This window comes from Belonocnema kinseyi, chromosome 3 (assembly GCF_010883055.1).
Source record: "Belonocnema kinseyi isolate 2016_QV_RU_SX_M_011 chromosome 3, B_treatae_v1, whole genome shotgun sequence".
Lineage (NCBI taxonomy): Eukaryota > Metazoa > Arthropoda > Insecta > Hymenoptera > Cynipidae > Belonocnema > Belonocnema kinseyi.
The window spans coordinates 116,305,339-116,324,069 of record NC_046659.1 but is presented as its reverse complement, the minus strand read 5'-3'; the positions used below and the strand labels follow the sequence as shown (position 1 = coordinate 116,324,069).

The 18,731-nt window shown below is 29.9% G+C and overlaps 1 protein-coding gene across 6 annotated transcripts in view; it reads right to left on the bottom strand.

Moving 5' to 3' along the window:
* Nucleotides 1–3,275: 3,275 nt before the first annotated feature.
* LOC117170243 (band 7 protein AGAP004871-like) overlaps nt 3,276–18,731 on the bottom strand; it is a 58,764-nt gene continuing 43,308 nt past the window's right edge. For all 6 annotated transcript variants that reach the window (XM_033356873.1, XM_033356872.1, XM_033356871.1 and 3 more), the window contains 3 exons: nt 15,942–16,103; nt 13,161–13,326; nt 3,276–3,626 (listed from right to left, as the gene is read on the bottom strand). In XM_033356873.1, the coding sequence (XP_033212764.1) occupies nt 3,456–3,626; nt 13,161–13,326; nt 15,942–16,103 (499 nt within the window). In that variant the 3' untranslated portion in view covers nt 3,276–3,455. The remainder of the gene's footprint in view (nt 3,627–13,160; nt 13,327–15,941; nt 16,104–18,731) is intronic.

The window sequence follows — 18,731 nt, the reverse complement described above, 5'->3', positions numbered from 1 at the left end:
TCCACTTATGGAACTTTGAGAAGATAATGGAAACGTGCAGAGGGGGTTTACTTTTCGGGCGATATTTACTCCGCAAATGCTCAGAGGCAACCTTTCGGGCAAACATTTGTTTCCTGACAGCACCCTACACCGATCCAGTTCCACTTATGGAACTTTGAGAAGATAATGGAAACGTGCAGAGAGGGTTTACTTTTCGCGCGATATTTACTCCGCAAATGCTCAGAAGCGACTGTTTGAGCATGCATTTGGTTCCCGATATGCCCCACCACCGATCCAGATCTACTTATGTAGCGTAACGAAGGCCTACAAAAAGGGTTTACTTCTCGTGCGATATTTACTCCGCAAATGCTCAGAGGTGACTGTTCGGGCAAGCATTTTGTTCCTGACATCCCCCAACACCGATATAGTTCTACTTATGGAAGTTTAAGAACGTAATGGAAGCCTACAAAAAGGGTTTACTTCTAGCGCGATATTTATTCCGCAAATGCCTGTAGGCGATTGTTCAAGCATGAATTTGGTTCCTGACATCCCCACCACTTATCCTGCCCGTAAAAAACCCCCCTCTATTGCATTTTCTGGGCTGCGGAAAATCATTTTCTGAATGTCGCCTGAGCAGTAATCTATAAACTACGTTATGATTTTTAAGAATTATTAACCCCCGTTGAATTTTCAACCTCAAAAAAAAGATGAAATCCTTATGAAGGATTTAACATTTCTTATTTCATGTATCAATATATGATTTTTCAATGCAAATTTTCAACAAAACAGTTAAATTTTTCAAACAAAAAAATATAAAGCAACAAGATAATTAAACTTAAAAACTATATAGAATAATTTTCACTAATAATGTACATTTTAATCAAGAGCATGGAGTTGTAACCAAATAGTTGACTTTTCAATTGAAAAGCATACGTTTTTTACCAAAAATGAAATAGTTGCATCTCCCATTTAAATAATAATTTTTAATAAAGCAAAAATTTCCACTAAACAGTTGAACTTTCAACCTAACACTGAATTTTCAACAATAAAAAGTCGATTTTCTACCAATTATACAATTTTCCAAATAAATAGTTGAATTTTCTTCCAACATAGTTACATTTTAAATGAAAAAGTTGACATTTTAAACACAATTTTCTAAAAAAAAATGGAAACGATTAATTAAAAAAGCAATTGAACTTTTAACTTGAAGATAAGAATATTTTAACAAAACTCTATTTCAATTAGAAATAAAAATACAGTTAAAATCAACCAAAGAAGAAAATTTTTTAACTAAATAGTTAAATCCACAACAAATGAACTTAATTTCTAATACTTCTGATTAATTCTAATAATGAAACAGTTATAATTCAAGTTAAAAAAACTTGTTAAATTTTTCACTATGGAGATGAATTTTCAACTAAAGTGATAAATTTAAAAAATGAATGTTAACAAAGTATTTTACTTTTGAACTAGGTTGTTTGATTAAACAAAAGTTATTTAAATTGAAAACAGTTCAGTGCAATAAAAGAAGCAAATTTAATAAATTAGTGACAGTATATGACATATATATATTTCATTATTGGTTGAAAATTCATACTTATAATTAAAAATTGAAAATTCAGCTCTTTGGTTCAAACTTTCACTAATTTATTAAATTTGCTTCTTTTATTGCACTGAACTGTTTTCAATTTAAATAACTTTTGTTTAATCAAACAACCTAGTTAGAAAGTAAAATACTTTGTTAACATTCATTTTTAAAATTTATCACTTTAGTTGAAAATTCATCTCCATAGTGAAAAATTTAACCAGTTTTTTAACTTGAATTATAACTGTTTCATTATTAGAATCAATTAGAAGTATTAGAAATTAAGTCCATTTGTTGTGGATTTAACTATTTAATTAAAAAATGTTCTTCTTTGGTTGATTTATATATATATATATATATATTTTGAGCTCTAAAAAAATGTTGAAGTTTTCCAATGAGATGCTTAATGTACTGTCAAAAATACAAATTTTCAACATAATACATAAGTGCTTAAGAAACATAGATATATTTCACGTAATAGTTAGATTTTAACTAAAAAAATGCCGACATCTTCTGTCATATTTGCATAGTTTGACCGAAAAATGGAGTTATTTCATTATTTTTTGTGCCATCAGAATCTGAATTTTCTATTTTTCAAACAAATTCAAAAAGTTGTTATGATAATCTTGTAGGGCCTTCAAAAATTAACGTTTTCATTTCTTGACTTGATTCCGTATTGTGCGCTATTCGGCTTTAAATGTTCATTTTCGTTTTTTTTTTAATTTTGTAAGTACCTCAGTATTTTTTTTATTGAAAAAAATTCATTTGGAGAAAATCTTCGTATTTGCTAGTAATAAGAATAACCATACACAGAATTTTTTATTTTCGAAAAAAGTGTTCTCAAATATTTGTCGAAATTCGCTCACTTTTTAAAATTTTATCCTAAATGGCTGGATAACGAAGTGGACTTTTAGTTTTCGACCTTCAAAGAGTGTACCAAAGCCCAATCTAACAAAATGATTTTTGCAAAAGTATCGTGCTCACAGACAGACATACATACATACATGCAGACAGACAGACTGACAGACACATTTGTAAAAATCAGTTTTTCGGATTTAAATGGTCTCAGATCGTAAATATTTGACAAATACTGGGGGTGGAGCGGGGGTCAAATTTTACATAAATCTAATACCGTATCTAATGAGAATTTACAAATCAGATATTTCACAAGAAGGGGAAAAGTATGTGTAAACTTTATCAAAATTTATTATCAAGAAACGTATAAAACGTTTTCTAAGTTTGTAACTTTATTTCCACTGGAGTAGTTTAGTTTATGGAAATCCCTAATTAATAAATAAGCTTTAGAAATTTCAAATTTTACTAGAAACTCAATTGGATAAGTTAAAAATGCCTATTCCAGACCATATCCTCTATTTTCGTAGCAAGGCACACTATTTATTTATACAGACGATCTCGAGTAGAAGGATTTGCACATTTCAATTTAAACATGTCAAATACATTGACGCATTCAGAATCTTGTATGCCATGTTTACCTTGTAAGTTGGCTCCGACGAAATTCAACCAGAACTAGGATTTTCTCGGTAGAAACCACCGAGCGTTTGTTGACCGGAAGCTTTTCACTAAAATAGCCTTAGGAATTTCTATTTCTGGCCCGCTAACAAGTCAAACAAGATACATTTTCTAGGAAAAAATGTTTATTAATTATCGCAAATATAAATATTTACCATAAAATATTAGTTGACAAATAAAGTGTTGACATTTATAAAAATATAAATAGTTTTGCAATTACACTAAACTCCAATTCGTAAAATTCTCCTATCTAAATTTAAGGCTCTTAATTTCCTCAAAGTAGGGGTCTCTAGTGAACCAACATTTTGGAAACATATACATAATATACATATACTTTTTGAGTGGATGTGTAACGAAAATTTCAATCCATCCCCGAACATTTGTTCTGGCTGCGGCCGGGCTGTGGCCGTGATTCTTGATATGGTCGTTGTCCGAAGTTGAGAAAGGGCGCCAAAAATTCAACCGGTAAGGGGAAAATTATTGTAGAATTTTTTTCAGCTGATATACTATTTAAAGTTTGCAGATACCGCAACTGAAAACAGAATAAAAAATATGATGTATAACGGTAGTCCTCTTATATTCTTTTAAACAAAATCACCGATAATCTTTCAAAAATTTGGTCTGAACACGCCCACTTATATTGGCAACGCCCCTTAATAACACCCATTCTTTTTACAAGGGAAGGTATCGAGGTGTCCGCCTCCGATTTTCATCATTTCGATATATGCTGTAGAGCAAAAAAAAAAGAGGTATGGTGTTTTTTATTTTTGCCAAAATTGATATCTAGGGGGTGAAAACTTCCCGTAAAGGATACACTCTGAAATTTTTTTGTATCTCTTCGAAACAAATAGCTCTATCAAGACAAAACCAACGGCATATGATTTGTCATCAAAACATAGTGATAACTGCAAAAAATTTACTTTATGGGGTTACATCCCTTATCTTTTCAGCACTTAATGTGTTTTTAAATAAATGTTTTATCACACAGAAATGTTGAAATACGATCAATTTTATTCGAAAGTTCTTCACTATTTGAATGAAAATTAAAGTGAGGGTGTTCCGACTTTTTCATCAAATACTCCTTATTAGGTGCTTATTCCCCATACACCTAAAGATAAAACAATCATATTAAAGATAATAACTCAAGGAACTACTATGAAGATCCAGCCGTTAGATGTCTATAGTCAGGAAATAATATAATCAAAATCCAATCTCTGATACATACACTGTTAAAAATGTTCGGAAAATTCCAACAAAATGATGATACTAAAGTCACTGAAATTTATGAAATTAGGTTGCTGCAAACGAAAGTCAGTTACTTTTATAGTAGATTTATTAAATTTTTATTTGACTTCAGAAGCTGTTTATGAAATTTACGAATATTTTCCTAAAATTCCTAAATGGTAACGGAAATATAAGTTTCCGTAACGGAAAGAAGTGCGCAGTTCAATGCGCGCACCTCGCTTCTCGAGCGCGTTCGGCTAGCAGACGAAGCATGGAAGATCAGTATTGGTGGTAATCGGCGTGTTGGAAAGATTTTGTTTTGTTTTGATTTGTTACGTAAGGGAGGCATTTTATTTGTGCAAAATTTATAGGAACATCACACACTGAAGAAACCTGGTGAGTAAAAAACCAATCTAGTTAACAATTTTTGTTAAAGTCAGGGAATTTTATTGCTTAGGGAAAAGTCAGGGAACAATCATGTAAAATTCACAGAAACTCGGGAACTAAATGTGTAAACTTTCAATTTTAATTTAAAATTATTTTATTTACTTTATAAAAGATTCAAGGTTAAAAATGTTGAACTCTTAAGATTTTGCTCTTTGAATATTAATGTGGTCAGGGAAAATGAATAATCTATCTGTGCTAAATTAGAGAAAATTAAAAATAAAGTTTTGCGGTAACCATGGAATAATTATTCTTGTTAGTGATCAATTTCGTGGAAAGACATCCTGTTTGGTTGAAAATTCGTCCGTTTAGGTTGAAAATTCAACAAGTTTCATAGAAAGTTGACTTATATTTAAGTATCATACTTTGATGCTAAAATGTCAAAGTTAAATCGTTTTTAGTTGAAAATTCAACTATTAATAAAAAATTTGTCTTTTTAAAATTTCATCTGTTTTAATAAAAATTTCATCTTTCTTCAACAAAATGCAACAGTTTGGTTTAGAATTCAATAATTTTGTTTATAAGCATTTTTTTCTTTGTTAAAAATTCAACTGTTTTATTGAAAATTTATATTTTAATGTCGAAAAATCAAACTGAAATCTTTTTTGTATAAATATTCATCTTTTTTTTGATGATTTGTCGTTTTGATTTAAAAATTCATCTATTTTAGTAGCAATGACTCCTATCTTGAATAAAAATGTAAATGCTTGTATACAAATTCTTAGCCATTTTCAAACATGTTGAAAACTTAATATTTTTTCAATAAAAATGCTACTGTTTGCTTGAAAGATAATATTCTCTGTTTGAGGATTCAACTTTTTTGTTGTTGAAAATTTTGGTTAAACCATTTTGTTGAGAAATCATTTTTATTGTGCAACATTCATATATTAGTTCAAAATTGATTTTTTTAGTGAAGGTTTAACTATTTTTCTACAAAATAATTTTTTCTTAAAAATTCATATTTTCGAGCTTCGCTCGCAAGATTGAGTGCGCCTAGGGCGCACGACGGTTGAATCTCGCGCTTCGCGCTCGAATATAATTGCACCTCGCGCTTCGCGCTCGGATATTTATTCTTTGCATTTGGAATGCTCTTGAAAAATGAACCTGAGTCTCCATTTACAGTTTTTCTCTCGGGATGCAAATTTACCAGTAAATAAATAAAAACTGACTTTTTTTCATTGAAAAAACCATGTTTTTCACATTCAACTCGCCGTAAGTAATTCGTTTATTAACTAATTAACGAATTTCTTTTTGAGTTTTATTCATGACACTCTAGCGGAGGCTATAGTGTCCAAAAAGGGTCGAAATTTAATTTCTGATGTTTTTTTTTTAATCCGAATGAAAAACCACGTTTTTAGACTTTCACATCAAAAAAGTGAGCGAGGAAGTTTGAGCTACGTCAAACTTCAAGCGAACGAATTTTCCGCCAATGTATTGGCCAACTTTTTGGAAAATCTCAATTTGATTTGATTTTTAGTTCCATAATTAAAGCGCGTTTATTACGAGCTCGCGACGCGACATCACAGGATTTTTTAGGGAACGCCGCCGGAACGCTGACTAGTGCGAGCGAGTGGACAAAACAAAGGAAAGGCAAGGAGGATGTTTCAGGCTTCAGGCGACGTCCCCTGCAAAATCCTGTGGTGTCGCGTCGCGAGCTCGTAATAAACTCGCTCTAATTATGGAACTAAAAATCAAATCGAATTGAGATTTTCCAAAAAGTTGGCCAATACATTGGCAGAAAATTCTTTCGCTTGAAGTTTGTCGTAGACTCAGGTTCATTTTTCAAGAGCTATCTAACTATATTTTTGGTTTTTTAAAATTTCGAATTTAACTTTTGATACCTGACGTCACAGCCTGGACAATACTTTTATTCGTTCTCTAGCGCCTGTCGCCTTCTTGTTCAGAACTCCTCAATTGTTTACTTAATTAAGTATAGTCAAAGATTAAGTTTCTCAAAGCTCTGTAGGCTTTGAGGTACACATTCTCATCGTGACCCTCGCGCTGCGCGCTCGATTTCTGACAGACATTTGTAAACAGGTTTTGTTGGAGTTTTTTTCTCGTAACTTTCATCGTTTTCCACACATTTTTTTTTATTTTACTTTTTTCAACGTCATTTTTCACGACTAAAAGAAAAAGTACGCGTCCTATCAAGAAGTGATTCTTAACGAAATTGTAGATCTTTTTTGGGATAACCATTTTTGTTAATTCATCTTTTTTCGTATCCTACATAGTTTGTCCACAAAATGGAATTTTTTATTTTCCATTATTTTTGGTGCAATCAAAATTTGAATTTTCGATTTTTGAAGAAAATCCAAAAAATGGTTATGATAATTTTGTAGGGCTTTCAAAAAGAAATGTTTTTCTTTTCCTGACTTTTTTTCATATCGTGCGTTTTTCGGCTTCAAATTTTGATTTTCGTTAGATTAAAAAAAAATTGAAAACGCTATAACTCTGAGAATTTTCTTTTTATCGAAAAAAGTCAAAAGGATACATTGTTTTTTTTTTAATACTATAAACATCCGTACATAGAATATTTAAATTCAGAAAAAAGTGGTCTCAAAAATTTCAAAAATGCGCTCACTTTTTGAATTTTTATCAAAAACGGCTGGTTAACGAACTCGTCCTTTCTTTTAGGACCTACAAAACGTGTGCCAAATATGGATTTGATTCGTTCATTTTTTCGAGAGTTATCGTGTTTAGGGACGGCCGGACGGACAGACAGACGCCATCGTAAAAACCTGATTTTCGGATTCAGGGGGTCTCGAAACATGGAGATCCGTTATGAAAGTGTGATGTCAAATTTCCGACAATTCTAATACTTTCTCAATCATAAATGATAAGAATGTAAAAATTAGATACAATTATTATTTGTAAAAAATAAAATAACATTTTCTATAAACTTTCTGACTGAATGTATCTAAATATGTAATGTACAGAGACATTATTGTTTGGTTCATTAATTTTAATATAAATTTGCAGTATATATTTGATTTAAAAATACCCGTGCAGAAATCGCCCGATTTCAAACTTAATACCTATCTGGTCCCGATTTGATTTTCCGATCTGGCCCTGATCGGTAGAACTCTGTGGCCCATACCTGAGCCCGACCGGGCCAGACCGATTTCCTACTGAAACGCCATCTCTATGCGCTCGCAGAACTAGTGCTGCTTGATGTTGTCTGATAGTGCTGTGAAATTTGTATACATACTACTCGTTTATAATATTCTATCATCGATTAAAAATGTATAATGCGAGTAAGCCACGTTTTCGGAGGCACAAAAACTTGCCAGTATACCTCGAAACCTGCTTGAGGCAGAAGAGAGTAAGTAATTACACTGTGCGGGCTCATTGAAACCTAACCTCAAATACATTAATAATTAAATTGTTTCAGGTGAAATTAGTATATTTACCATTAGATGAGTCAAACATTATTATATGATGAAATGTATCAGATTCTTTTGTTTTCAATTATCATTTAAGAACTTAAGGTTTCTTGATTTAATGTAGAGATAGAATTATCAAATCTATTGACAAGAAATAGATTGCAGTATGCACAAAATTGTAATGTTTTTACATTATGAGAATAAAATATGTGATACAATCGATTCTGTTATTGAAACTTTGATTTTTTTATTAATAATACATTTATTACAGACATACATTAAGGATAAATGTTCATAACATGAATTTCAGAATCAAGTAGTAGAATCAAAATTCAAAATGCCAATTGTGTAGCGATTCCAACAAGAGCTAGTTACTACACTGCGCATGCCTCGTAATTGGTTTCGCGCGAAGTTTACAATGCTAAACAAAGTTATTTTTCTTTTTTATTATAAACAATGACATTTCAAATTATAACAATGTCCATTAGGACGAAATTAATAATGAGCAATAAAAAATAATTAAATGCATATTCTGTAAATAATATTTAAAATAACCAGAAATATTTCATTCAAAATTTTTCATTTTTGTTTAAAAGTTGTTTGGTCTATATTGCTTCTTAACAGACTTGAAAAAATGAAACGATAGAATAAATGATAGCTCAATTTTTCGGCGAAAATATTATCTACAACCACACCTTCTCGAATTTCTCAAGAAGTAATGCAATTGACAGAAAATTGAACTTCTTCACAGTAAAATGTAAATAAATTGTAAATCATAGGTTATATCCCGCTGATTTTCTTTGGAAGCATTTGAAAATGTCAAGTTGTAGCGAATCTTTTGGCGAAAAAAGTTTCTCTAATTTGTTAAGAAGTTTTATAGACAAAATTTTTTTTTCAAGAAATTAAAATTGTTGATTAAAATATTTATGGTTATCATCCATTTTTTTCATAAAAAATTAACCTTTTCTTCGAAACTGATACGATCTACAATAATCTTACGTTTCTCAAAAATATAATTAAATTTTGTAGTCTGAAACCTCTTCTTTTCGTGCATGTCGTACTTTAATTTTAAATTAAAGTAACTCAATTGGAAATTCCAAATATTAAGGTGACCATCGAAAGGAGAGGACCATTCGATAATTTCGAGTGTACTTATACTAAATTTCCATTCGTGAAATTCACGAATGAATTATAATGAGGCTGATCGTGTACCGATTGGGCATCGATGGGGCACCATTCGGGTTTCCTGACCTAGCCCCGATCTGGGCGTGTGTTTCATCTGCGATCTGGCCCCGACCAGGATTCCCGATCGGGACCCGATCTGGACTGGCCTGGCCCCGATTGGTGCCAGATCAACATTTTTGCACGGGTAAGAATTATAGTAAGACTATATACGAGCGAAGCTTACATGTGCATACCTATGCTATATTATATACTCATTGAATCAAATATGAAAAAAACTTCTTATCATAAAAGATGGGCTTTGATTATATATTTCATACAATGAGTGTACGTCCCATTATAAAATGGATACATAATAAAATTGCTTATATAACTTCACTCATATTTTCTTGATACTCATATTCTTAAGAAAAATATTGACTACATGTATTATATTAAAATAATGAAAAGAAAAAAAATTTAACCGCTTGGAATTTTCAGTTATATTAACTGAAAATTCCTAAACTCTAACAGAATTTTCTGAAACATGCAACTGGAGTTTAATGCAGTTACCGTTGCTGAAATTTCTGTTGCAGTTTAGGAACATTTAGAAACAGGTTCTTCATAAAGCTTTAATGACGCGTCTCTGAAAATTCCTACAGATATAAAAATTTCTTTCAGTATTCTTGGTATAAAAGTGGTTATGTCGACAGCAAATTAGGCGTTTTCATAAATCCAGTAAAATTAGTGTTTGAAGAATTTCCGAGTAATAAATGTACTTACTGTGATGAAATTGCAGTCACCAAATGTTCTTGGTGCAAAAACTGCTTTGCTTTAAACACTTCTTCGAAGAATATCACGCATGTAATACATATATAGACTAACGTTTTATGAAAATAATAACACAATATAAAATAATAGACCAATTAAAAAATAATGTGTTATAAAAATAATAACCAGATGAAAAATAATGAGTAGAGACTAATAATCATATAATTTTGTTATTGCACCAATGTGTATACTATGATTATTGATTTTTTTCAATGCATATGTTTGATGGAAAACTTATTTTCGTGCTCAATACTTTTTTAATATTAACCTATGATTGCTTTGCATTATTTTGAATGATTTTATCAAGATTAATAACTAATGCATTAGAAAACCAATTTAAAAAATACGCTCTTTCTTGCAAAAAAATATAATACGTTACTCCTTACAGTAAATTTAACTATCGTCAGAGGTATCGTTACGAAATGGAATTTCTATGTCAAATAGAATTTTATATAAAAAAGTAGAGTTTAACATAGAAAGCCACCTTAAAGTAATACAAAAAGACCAGTTTTTAAGGGAGCACTCTCGAGGTGAGTTTCAACGTCAAGAGGGGCTCTTACTCTTTCAAAATATCAGATTCAAGGCTACTAATGTTAATTAATAACATTCTCGAAACGGAAAAAATTAACTTTTTTTTTCTTCCAAAAATTAAAAAATATCATTGAGGGGTAGCTAGCCCCTAATCAAGGGTATTTAATGAAAAAATCGTAACACCATCACTTTAATTTTCGTTCAAATAGTGAAGCACTTTTTAATGAAATTGATCGAATTCTAAAATTCCTGTACGATAAAACATATTTAAAAAACACATTTATTGCTGCAAAAAATATTAGGGGAAGTTTTGACTCCCTAAACATCAATTTTAACAAATATAAAAAACACTATACCTCTTATTTTTGTCGCTCTACAACATATATCGAAATGAAAAAGATCGCAGGCGGACACCTCGATAAGCTTACCTTGTTAGTCACGCCCAAAAATTCAAATATAGTGAAACTTTTCTATAGCTCCGATTTCAGGGCTGACTGTGGGTGGCAAATAACTCATTATAGCCTTCTCCGCTTTTGTTTGTGCACGCCTGACTGCTCGCCTCAATGACGGCCGCAGATCCTGTGTAACCCGCGCAGCCCTGTTACAACTACATGCGGCGCGGCGTCAATTTTTGGAAAGGCTATAGAAGGGAGTGCTATTGAAGATTTTCACTGTAATTCCAAAAATTCAAAGAATTCCAAAGATTGAATGAATTTCCAGCATTGAAAGATTTCACGAATTTAAACTATGCCACGAATACAAATAGTTATACGCATATAAATAAATTCAATTATTCAAAGAAGACCAATAAATGGAAGAATTACAAGCACTCGAAGAATTACACGACTTTCAAGAATTGAACGAATTCGAAGAATTACACGAATATAAGGAATTCCTCGTACTTAAAGCAAGCCAAGAATTCATAGAACTACATGGATTCAGGAAATTAGACGTATTCAGAGGATTACATGAATTTAAATAATTAAACAAATTCATGGAATTATATGCATTTCAAAAGTTTCAGTTACACGGTTTCAAATAATTACACGAATTCAGAATTTACACATATTTCAAGAAAGTCAAGACTTCAGAGAATTACACGAATTCGGAAAATTAGATGAGTTCAGGAAATTATACAAATCAATGGAATTACACGAATTAAACAAATTTTACTAACACGAAGCATTGCACATATTTAAAGAATTTTACATATTCAGAGAATTAGATGAATATAGTGAACTACAAGAATTTTACAAATTAACAAAAGACCTTTGATACTCATGCATCCAAGTGGGGAACTTCAAATGATCCCGACAGTAACAATTACAAGGATTTTAAATGATTCCAATGATTTAAATAATCACAAAAATTCCAAGAAATCTCTCAGTTTTAAGAATTCTCAAAATTTCTAGCAATCCACGAATTTCAAAAATTGCAAAAACCTCATCAATTTAAAAAATGCGAAGAAATCAAATAAGTGAAAGTATACAAAGAATTCACAGAATTCAAATAATTCAAAGAACTTACAGACTTAAAATAATTAAAATAATTCAAGAATTTAATGAATTTAAATAATTCAAAGAATTTAAGAACTCAAAGAATTCAATGATGTAAAGAATTTAAGAATTTAAAGATTTCAAGAATTCCAAAAATTTAAAGAAATGAAGTCTTCAAGAATTCAAGAACTTGAAGATTTTAGAATTCAAAGAATTCAAGAATTTGAAAAATTCAAGAATTCAAACACTGCAAGAAATTAAAGAGTTAAAAGAATTTAGAGAATTCAATGTATTTAAGTAGTTTAAAGATTTTAATCAAATTAAAAAATGAAAGAATTAAATAATTGAGTAGGGAAATTGTAGTAGGGAATTCAGAGGGCTTCAAGCAACTTTGCAGATTTACGGATTTTTAAGGAATTCAAAATAATTCGAACCTTTCGGGAGTTTAAAAGAATTCAAGGATTTTAAATAGTTCATGGAATTTAGGCAATTCAAAAGAATTAAAAAAAACATACAGAATACAAAGTAATAGAAAGGATTTAATAAACTGACAAGAGTTTAAAAAAAATTGAAATTAAATTGAAAATATTCATAAAAAATATATTAACCCAAAGAGTACTAGTTACTAAGCTTGTTAACGATCAGGCAGAGTGGTTATTTTAGATCGAGGTTTAGAGTTTAGACGACCAATGCCAGAGTGGGCGTTTTACAGTTCGACTTATCGATATTATGAAACCTAAAACTAACTTTATTTTTTAGAACGGGCTGATAATTTATTTTAAGGTAGAATTTCCATGAACTCTATATAGTAGTCTTGAGTATTATTCAGGAAAATTACAATATTTTACAACAATGGGTGTAATTTCTACCTATTTCCCCTACATAATAAATGTGTAATGTGCTCTGGAGCCTCAGTAGAGACAGTAACAATAGAATTATCAGGTTCAATCATACCCGCGCTTTTGTTGATAATCCTGGCATCGTAATACTAAATACCTGGAGAGCTGCGGGACTCATGGAAATGACGTCACTGGCTTCCTTTAGTGCTCGGGATGCTAGCATTTCTCCTTCTGCGGCAATCACTTTGGCTCGAGCCTCTCTGGAAGCTTCCGCTTCTGTTGCCATGGCTCGTTGCAACTGCACCGGAAGTCGAACGTCCTTTCTAAATCAAAGACAGACCAAACTAGATATTTCGTTTCTTTCGTTAAGTCCCATTTTTGCGAAGCAATTTTCAGGTGTGATGTCACTTTTCCCAATTCATGTAGGAGAATATAAAGCTAAAGAATTTCCAAGAGAAAAGAAATTGTATTTCGAGTGCTATGGAAAACCTTTATTTCGAATAGTAAAGGAAACAAGATGTCCCGCTAGCAACTCGATTGCATCTTTCATATTGCCGCAAAGGGACTTAGAATGAAATACAGATGTGTGCAATAGTTTTCTCCAGAGCACAAGAAATTTCCAATTTTCTTTATGGATCTCCTCAGTCTTGTAAGGTCCGAAAGTAGTGAATGTTTGTTGAAAAAAATAGTTCTTAAATGATTTTAAATGAAATAATAGTTAAATGACTTCTCTGCTCTTTTTTCAACAGATATCGGTTTTTATGAGACCCAAGTATTGTCTTTGTATAAATGCAATTTTGTTAATTGCCACAGAGTTGTGAATATTTTGGTTTTACTGATAAGTTATTTTATTATTTTTTGAGTTGGCTTTTTAAATAATATGAAACATAAAACTTTTTTCCCAGGTTACCTCGCACTAATTCTGCAAATTTGACACCATTCTGCAAATCCCACGAACCCTAAGAATTCTACAAATTCCACGAATCCCATGAATTCCGAGAACTCGGACAATTTCATGGATTTCTGAATATTCCGAGAATTCCCACAACTGCACGAATATGCAAATTTAATGAATTCCACGAATCCCAAGAATTCTTTGAATATCAGGAATCACACGAATTCTGCGAATTCTAAAAATCCCATAATTTTGACAAATTTGACGAATTCTGAAAGTTTTATGTATTCTGACAATTGTATATATTTTGAAAATGCCATCAATTCTGAAAATTGCACGAATTATACAAATTACAAAAATTCTGAGAATTCCCAAAATTCCACAACTTTTGCAAATTCCATGGATCCCACGAATTCTCCGAAATCTTCAAATACCACAAATCTCATGAATTTTGCCAATTATATGAATTTCAAGAATTCGCCGAAACCTGCAAATTCTACAAATATCACGAATTGTACCAAATTCACGAATCGTGCGAATTCCTTGAAATCCGAAATATCTGACAGTTTCATGAATTCTAAAAATTTTCGAATTTCGACAATCTTACGAATTCTGAAAATTCGACAAATTTCATGGATCTCAAGAATTCATGGAATTCCATGAATCCCACAAATTCTGCGGATTCTAAAAGTTCCACAAAATTTGGTGATTTTCACGAATTCTGAAAATTTCATGTATTCTGACCATTATTTTAATTCTAAAAATTCCATGAATTCTGAAAATTGCACGAATTTTTCAAATTCCAAACATTCGAAAAAATTCGCAAATTTTAAAAATTTTGGAAATATGATGATTTCTGAGTATTTTGCAAATTCCACGATTTCTGAAAATTGTACAAATTCTCAAAATTCCACGAATTCTGCTAACTGTACAAATTCAGCTAATTCCATGAATTCTGCAAACTCCTCGAATTCAAAAAATCTTACGAATCTTATGAATTTTGAGAATTCCACGAATCCCAAAAATTAGGAAAATTCCACGAATTTTGTGAATTTTGACATTTCCACAAATTTTCCAAATTTCATCAATTCTGAAAATTCCATAAACTATGAGAATGTTCAGAATTCTGAAAATTTCTGGAATTTCGCTAATTCTACAATTTTAATAATTTCAGAAAGTCTGCGAATTTTAAAAATGACCAAATTTTGGCCGATTCCATAAATTCTGCAAATTTCGTGAATTATGCGAATTCCAAGACTTATGAAAATGCCACGAACTCCATCAATATTGTGAATCTAACAAATCATGCAAATTCAATAAATAGTGCGATTTCCACGAATTCTGCGAACTTCACCTATTATTTTAATTAAAAAATTCCATGAATTGAAAGAATTCCCAGAATTAAACAAATTAAACGAATTCTATCAAGTTTATGAATGTGACATATTCTATAAGTTCAAAATTGAACTGAATTTCACGAATTTAAAGAATTGTACGAATTTTAATTATTACACAAATGGGAAGAACTTCACGTCTTGAAAGACGTTTCAATTAACAATTTTGAAAATTCTATCGAAAATGTGTAAACTATAATAAATTATTTCATGATTTTATAAAAAACTCTTTAACAATTAACAATCTGTAATTAATTTTCATGAACATTTGATTTATTTACACAATTCATTTTGCGCAGAATATTTCTAATGGATGGGTTTTCCATAATGCCTTGACTTAATTAATGAATCTGAAGATTGTATATTATTGCTTCAGTTCTTTCTTTTATAAACAGCTTCATGTTCGCCCAGTTAAAACCTTTCTTTGTTTATGGAAAGCTGTCGTGGCCGAAGAATAATTTTTCATTCACGTAATTTGTTTCTCTGAAAATGACTTTTTTGTTTTTGAATGCAAAGCGAGAGAAGAGAGAAGGAAGTTTCGGGAGAATTGTCTTGATAAAAGAGACATAATATTTCATCTGGACCGGCTTTCGTGTGGCAAGTTTGTAGGGCTTATGTTTATTTTAGGAATTCAAATTCTCATATTTACATCTCGACCCGCTCCACCTTGACGCCCCATGGATCTGTCGCTTCATCGAGGGAGGTCTGCATGGTGTGAGAAATGGTTTCTCGCTCCGCAAGAATCTCAGCCAGACTTCGCATTCCCAGAACAGTGCGCAAAGTACTTGCCGCCAATAATCTTGTGGAGTGGCTGTGGAAGTGAAGATCAAATTACATAATTAAAGTGATGGATGAAAAAGTATGTAGTAATGCAGTAATGAAAAAGAAATCCGTTTTCAAAAAATCCTACCAAAAATTCTTCAATTTCATGGATATAATTTTCTTCTTGCAGGAAACATCCAAGATTTTCATGAAATTGACAAAGTTTTCAAAATACTTCACAACAATGTTTCAAAAAGATTTGACTTAAATTTTAAGGATTTTAAGAAATCTTAAACATTTCAAAGAAATTCAAAAAGATTTGAAATTATTGCAAATCATTTCATAAAGATTTCAAAATACTTTATTAAAATTTAAAATTATTTTATAATATTTCAAAAAAATTTCAAAATTTTTTTTAAACTTTAAAAATATTTTAAAAGATGGCAAAAAATTTTCGAAAATTATACGCAGATTCAAAAAAATTTTAAAAATTTAATGAAAATTCAAAGATTTTAAATGAATAAAAAGATTTCAAATCATTTCAAACTATTTCACAAAGATTTAAAAAGATTTCACAATGCGTCGTAAATTTTCTAGAGATTTCAAATGATTTCAGAAGATTTTAATGATTTTACATTTTGAGAAGACAATCTTGAAAACTTTATACAAAAACATTTCAGAAGATTTCACAAAAATTTTAATTTATTAAAACATTTCAAAATTCTTCACAAGATTCTAAATGATTTAAAAATATATAAGAAGAATTAAGAGATTTCACAAATATCTGAATGGTTTTATAAAGACTTTTAAGACATTTAAAAATACGAAAGAAAATAATAATAATAATAACAAAAGTCTTAATAAATATTAAAAAAGATTTCAAAAGATTTCAGGAGATTTCAGAAGATTAGAAAAATTTCACATTTAATCGAAATGATTTTCAATATTCAAAAATATTTTTTAAAAATTCAAAAGATTTCAACGATTTTATAGGATTTCAGAAGATTCTAAAATTTCCACATTAAATTGTAAAGATTTTAAAGTATTTTCTAAGATTGCATAGATTCAAAAAGTTTTAAAAGATTTGAAGATATATCCAATTTCCAAAGAATTTCCGAATACATAAACATATTTATAAAAATTGCAAAACATTAGTAAGATTTCAAAAGATTTCAAACATCTTAAAACACGTCAAAACGTTTTAGAAACACTGTAAAGGATTTGAAAAAACTCACAAAGATTTAAAAACATTTCGTACATTCAAAAATATTTAAAAATATCTAAAAATATTTCAAAACATTTCAGAATATTTTGTAACTTTTGTAAAAACTCAAAAAGATTTGAAAAGATTCCTAAGATTTTAAAGATTTCAGAAAATTCGAAGGTTTCAAAAGTTTTAAACAATTTCACAAATATTTTAATAGATTGCCAAAAAGGCAAAAATTGCACACAGATTCTAAAGTATTTAAAAATTTTAGAAAATTCAAAGATTTCAAAAAAATTCATAAAGATTTTAAAACATTTCAAAATACTTTAGAAGATTTCAAAGATTTCCAAAGATTTCAGAAGATTTCAGAACTTTTTTAAAATTTCTCTTTGGTTCGAAAAGGTTTCAAAGATTTCATAGAATTGAAAATGTTTTAAAAGATTTCAAATGATTTCAAATTCAGAAAAATTTAAGGATTGCACAAAAATTTCAAAGATTTCAGAAATATTTTAAAGATTTCAAAAGTTATCACAAAGATTTCAATAATTAAAAAAATTGTAATATGTCAACAAAATTTTCAAAGATCTTAAAAGACTTCACAAAAAATTTAAAATATTTTAAGGAATTTAGAAAAGTTCTAAATATTTCAAAAAACCTAAGAGATTCGAAGGATTTCAAAAAATTTCAAAAGGCGTTTAAAAATGTGATTAAGGTTCACAAAATTTCATAAACATTTTTAATGATTGCAGAAAATTTCTACCAAGATTTCACAAATTTTTCAAAAATGTCAAAGGGATATAAAGACTTCGGAAAGATTTCAAAGATTTCACAGAAAATACAGAGATTAAACAAGATTTTAATACATTTTAAAACATTTTAAAACATTTAGAAAGATTTCAGTTTCAGAAGATTTCAAGAATTGCAAAAAAAATTCAATGATTTCAGAAATATTTTAAAGATTTCGAAAGGCATAATAAAGATTTCAAAAATTAAATTTTTCTTAAGGTTTCAAAACATGTCACAAGAAACTGAAATGATTTTAAAGATTTCACAATATTTTGAAGATTTCACAAAGATTTAAAAACTTTCACGAAAATTTCAAATATTTTCAAAGATTTTAAAATAAGTCAACAGATCTTGGATAATTAAAAATTCGCGTAAAAATACTAAAATAATATTTAGGATTTTGAAATATGTGCTACTAAAAAATCCAGTCATTTTTTTGCAAATCCCAGGTTTTTTTCCAGGATTTTCAGGACTTTTAGCTACCGCGGATAAATAAGATTAATCTGGTATTTGCTGATATACAGAAAATAAAATTTTTACTTTCAGATAAGCTGCTACCAGCAAGAGTTGGATGAATCGACAAAGCATCATTTAAAAACGTTCTGCTCGGTGGTTTGTAAGTTCTTTTTTGGTATCTTGGATTTTAATAAAGAAAAATTAATAATAATGTTCGAATCGTCAAAA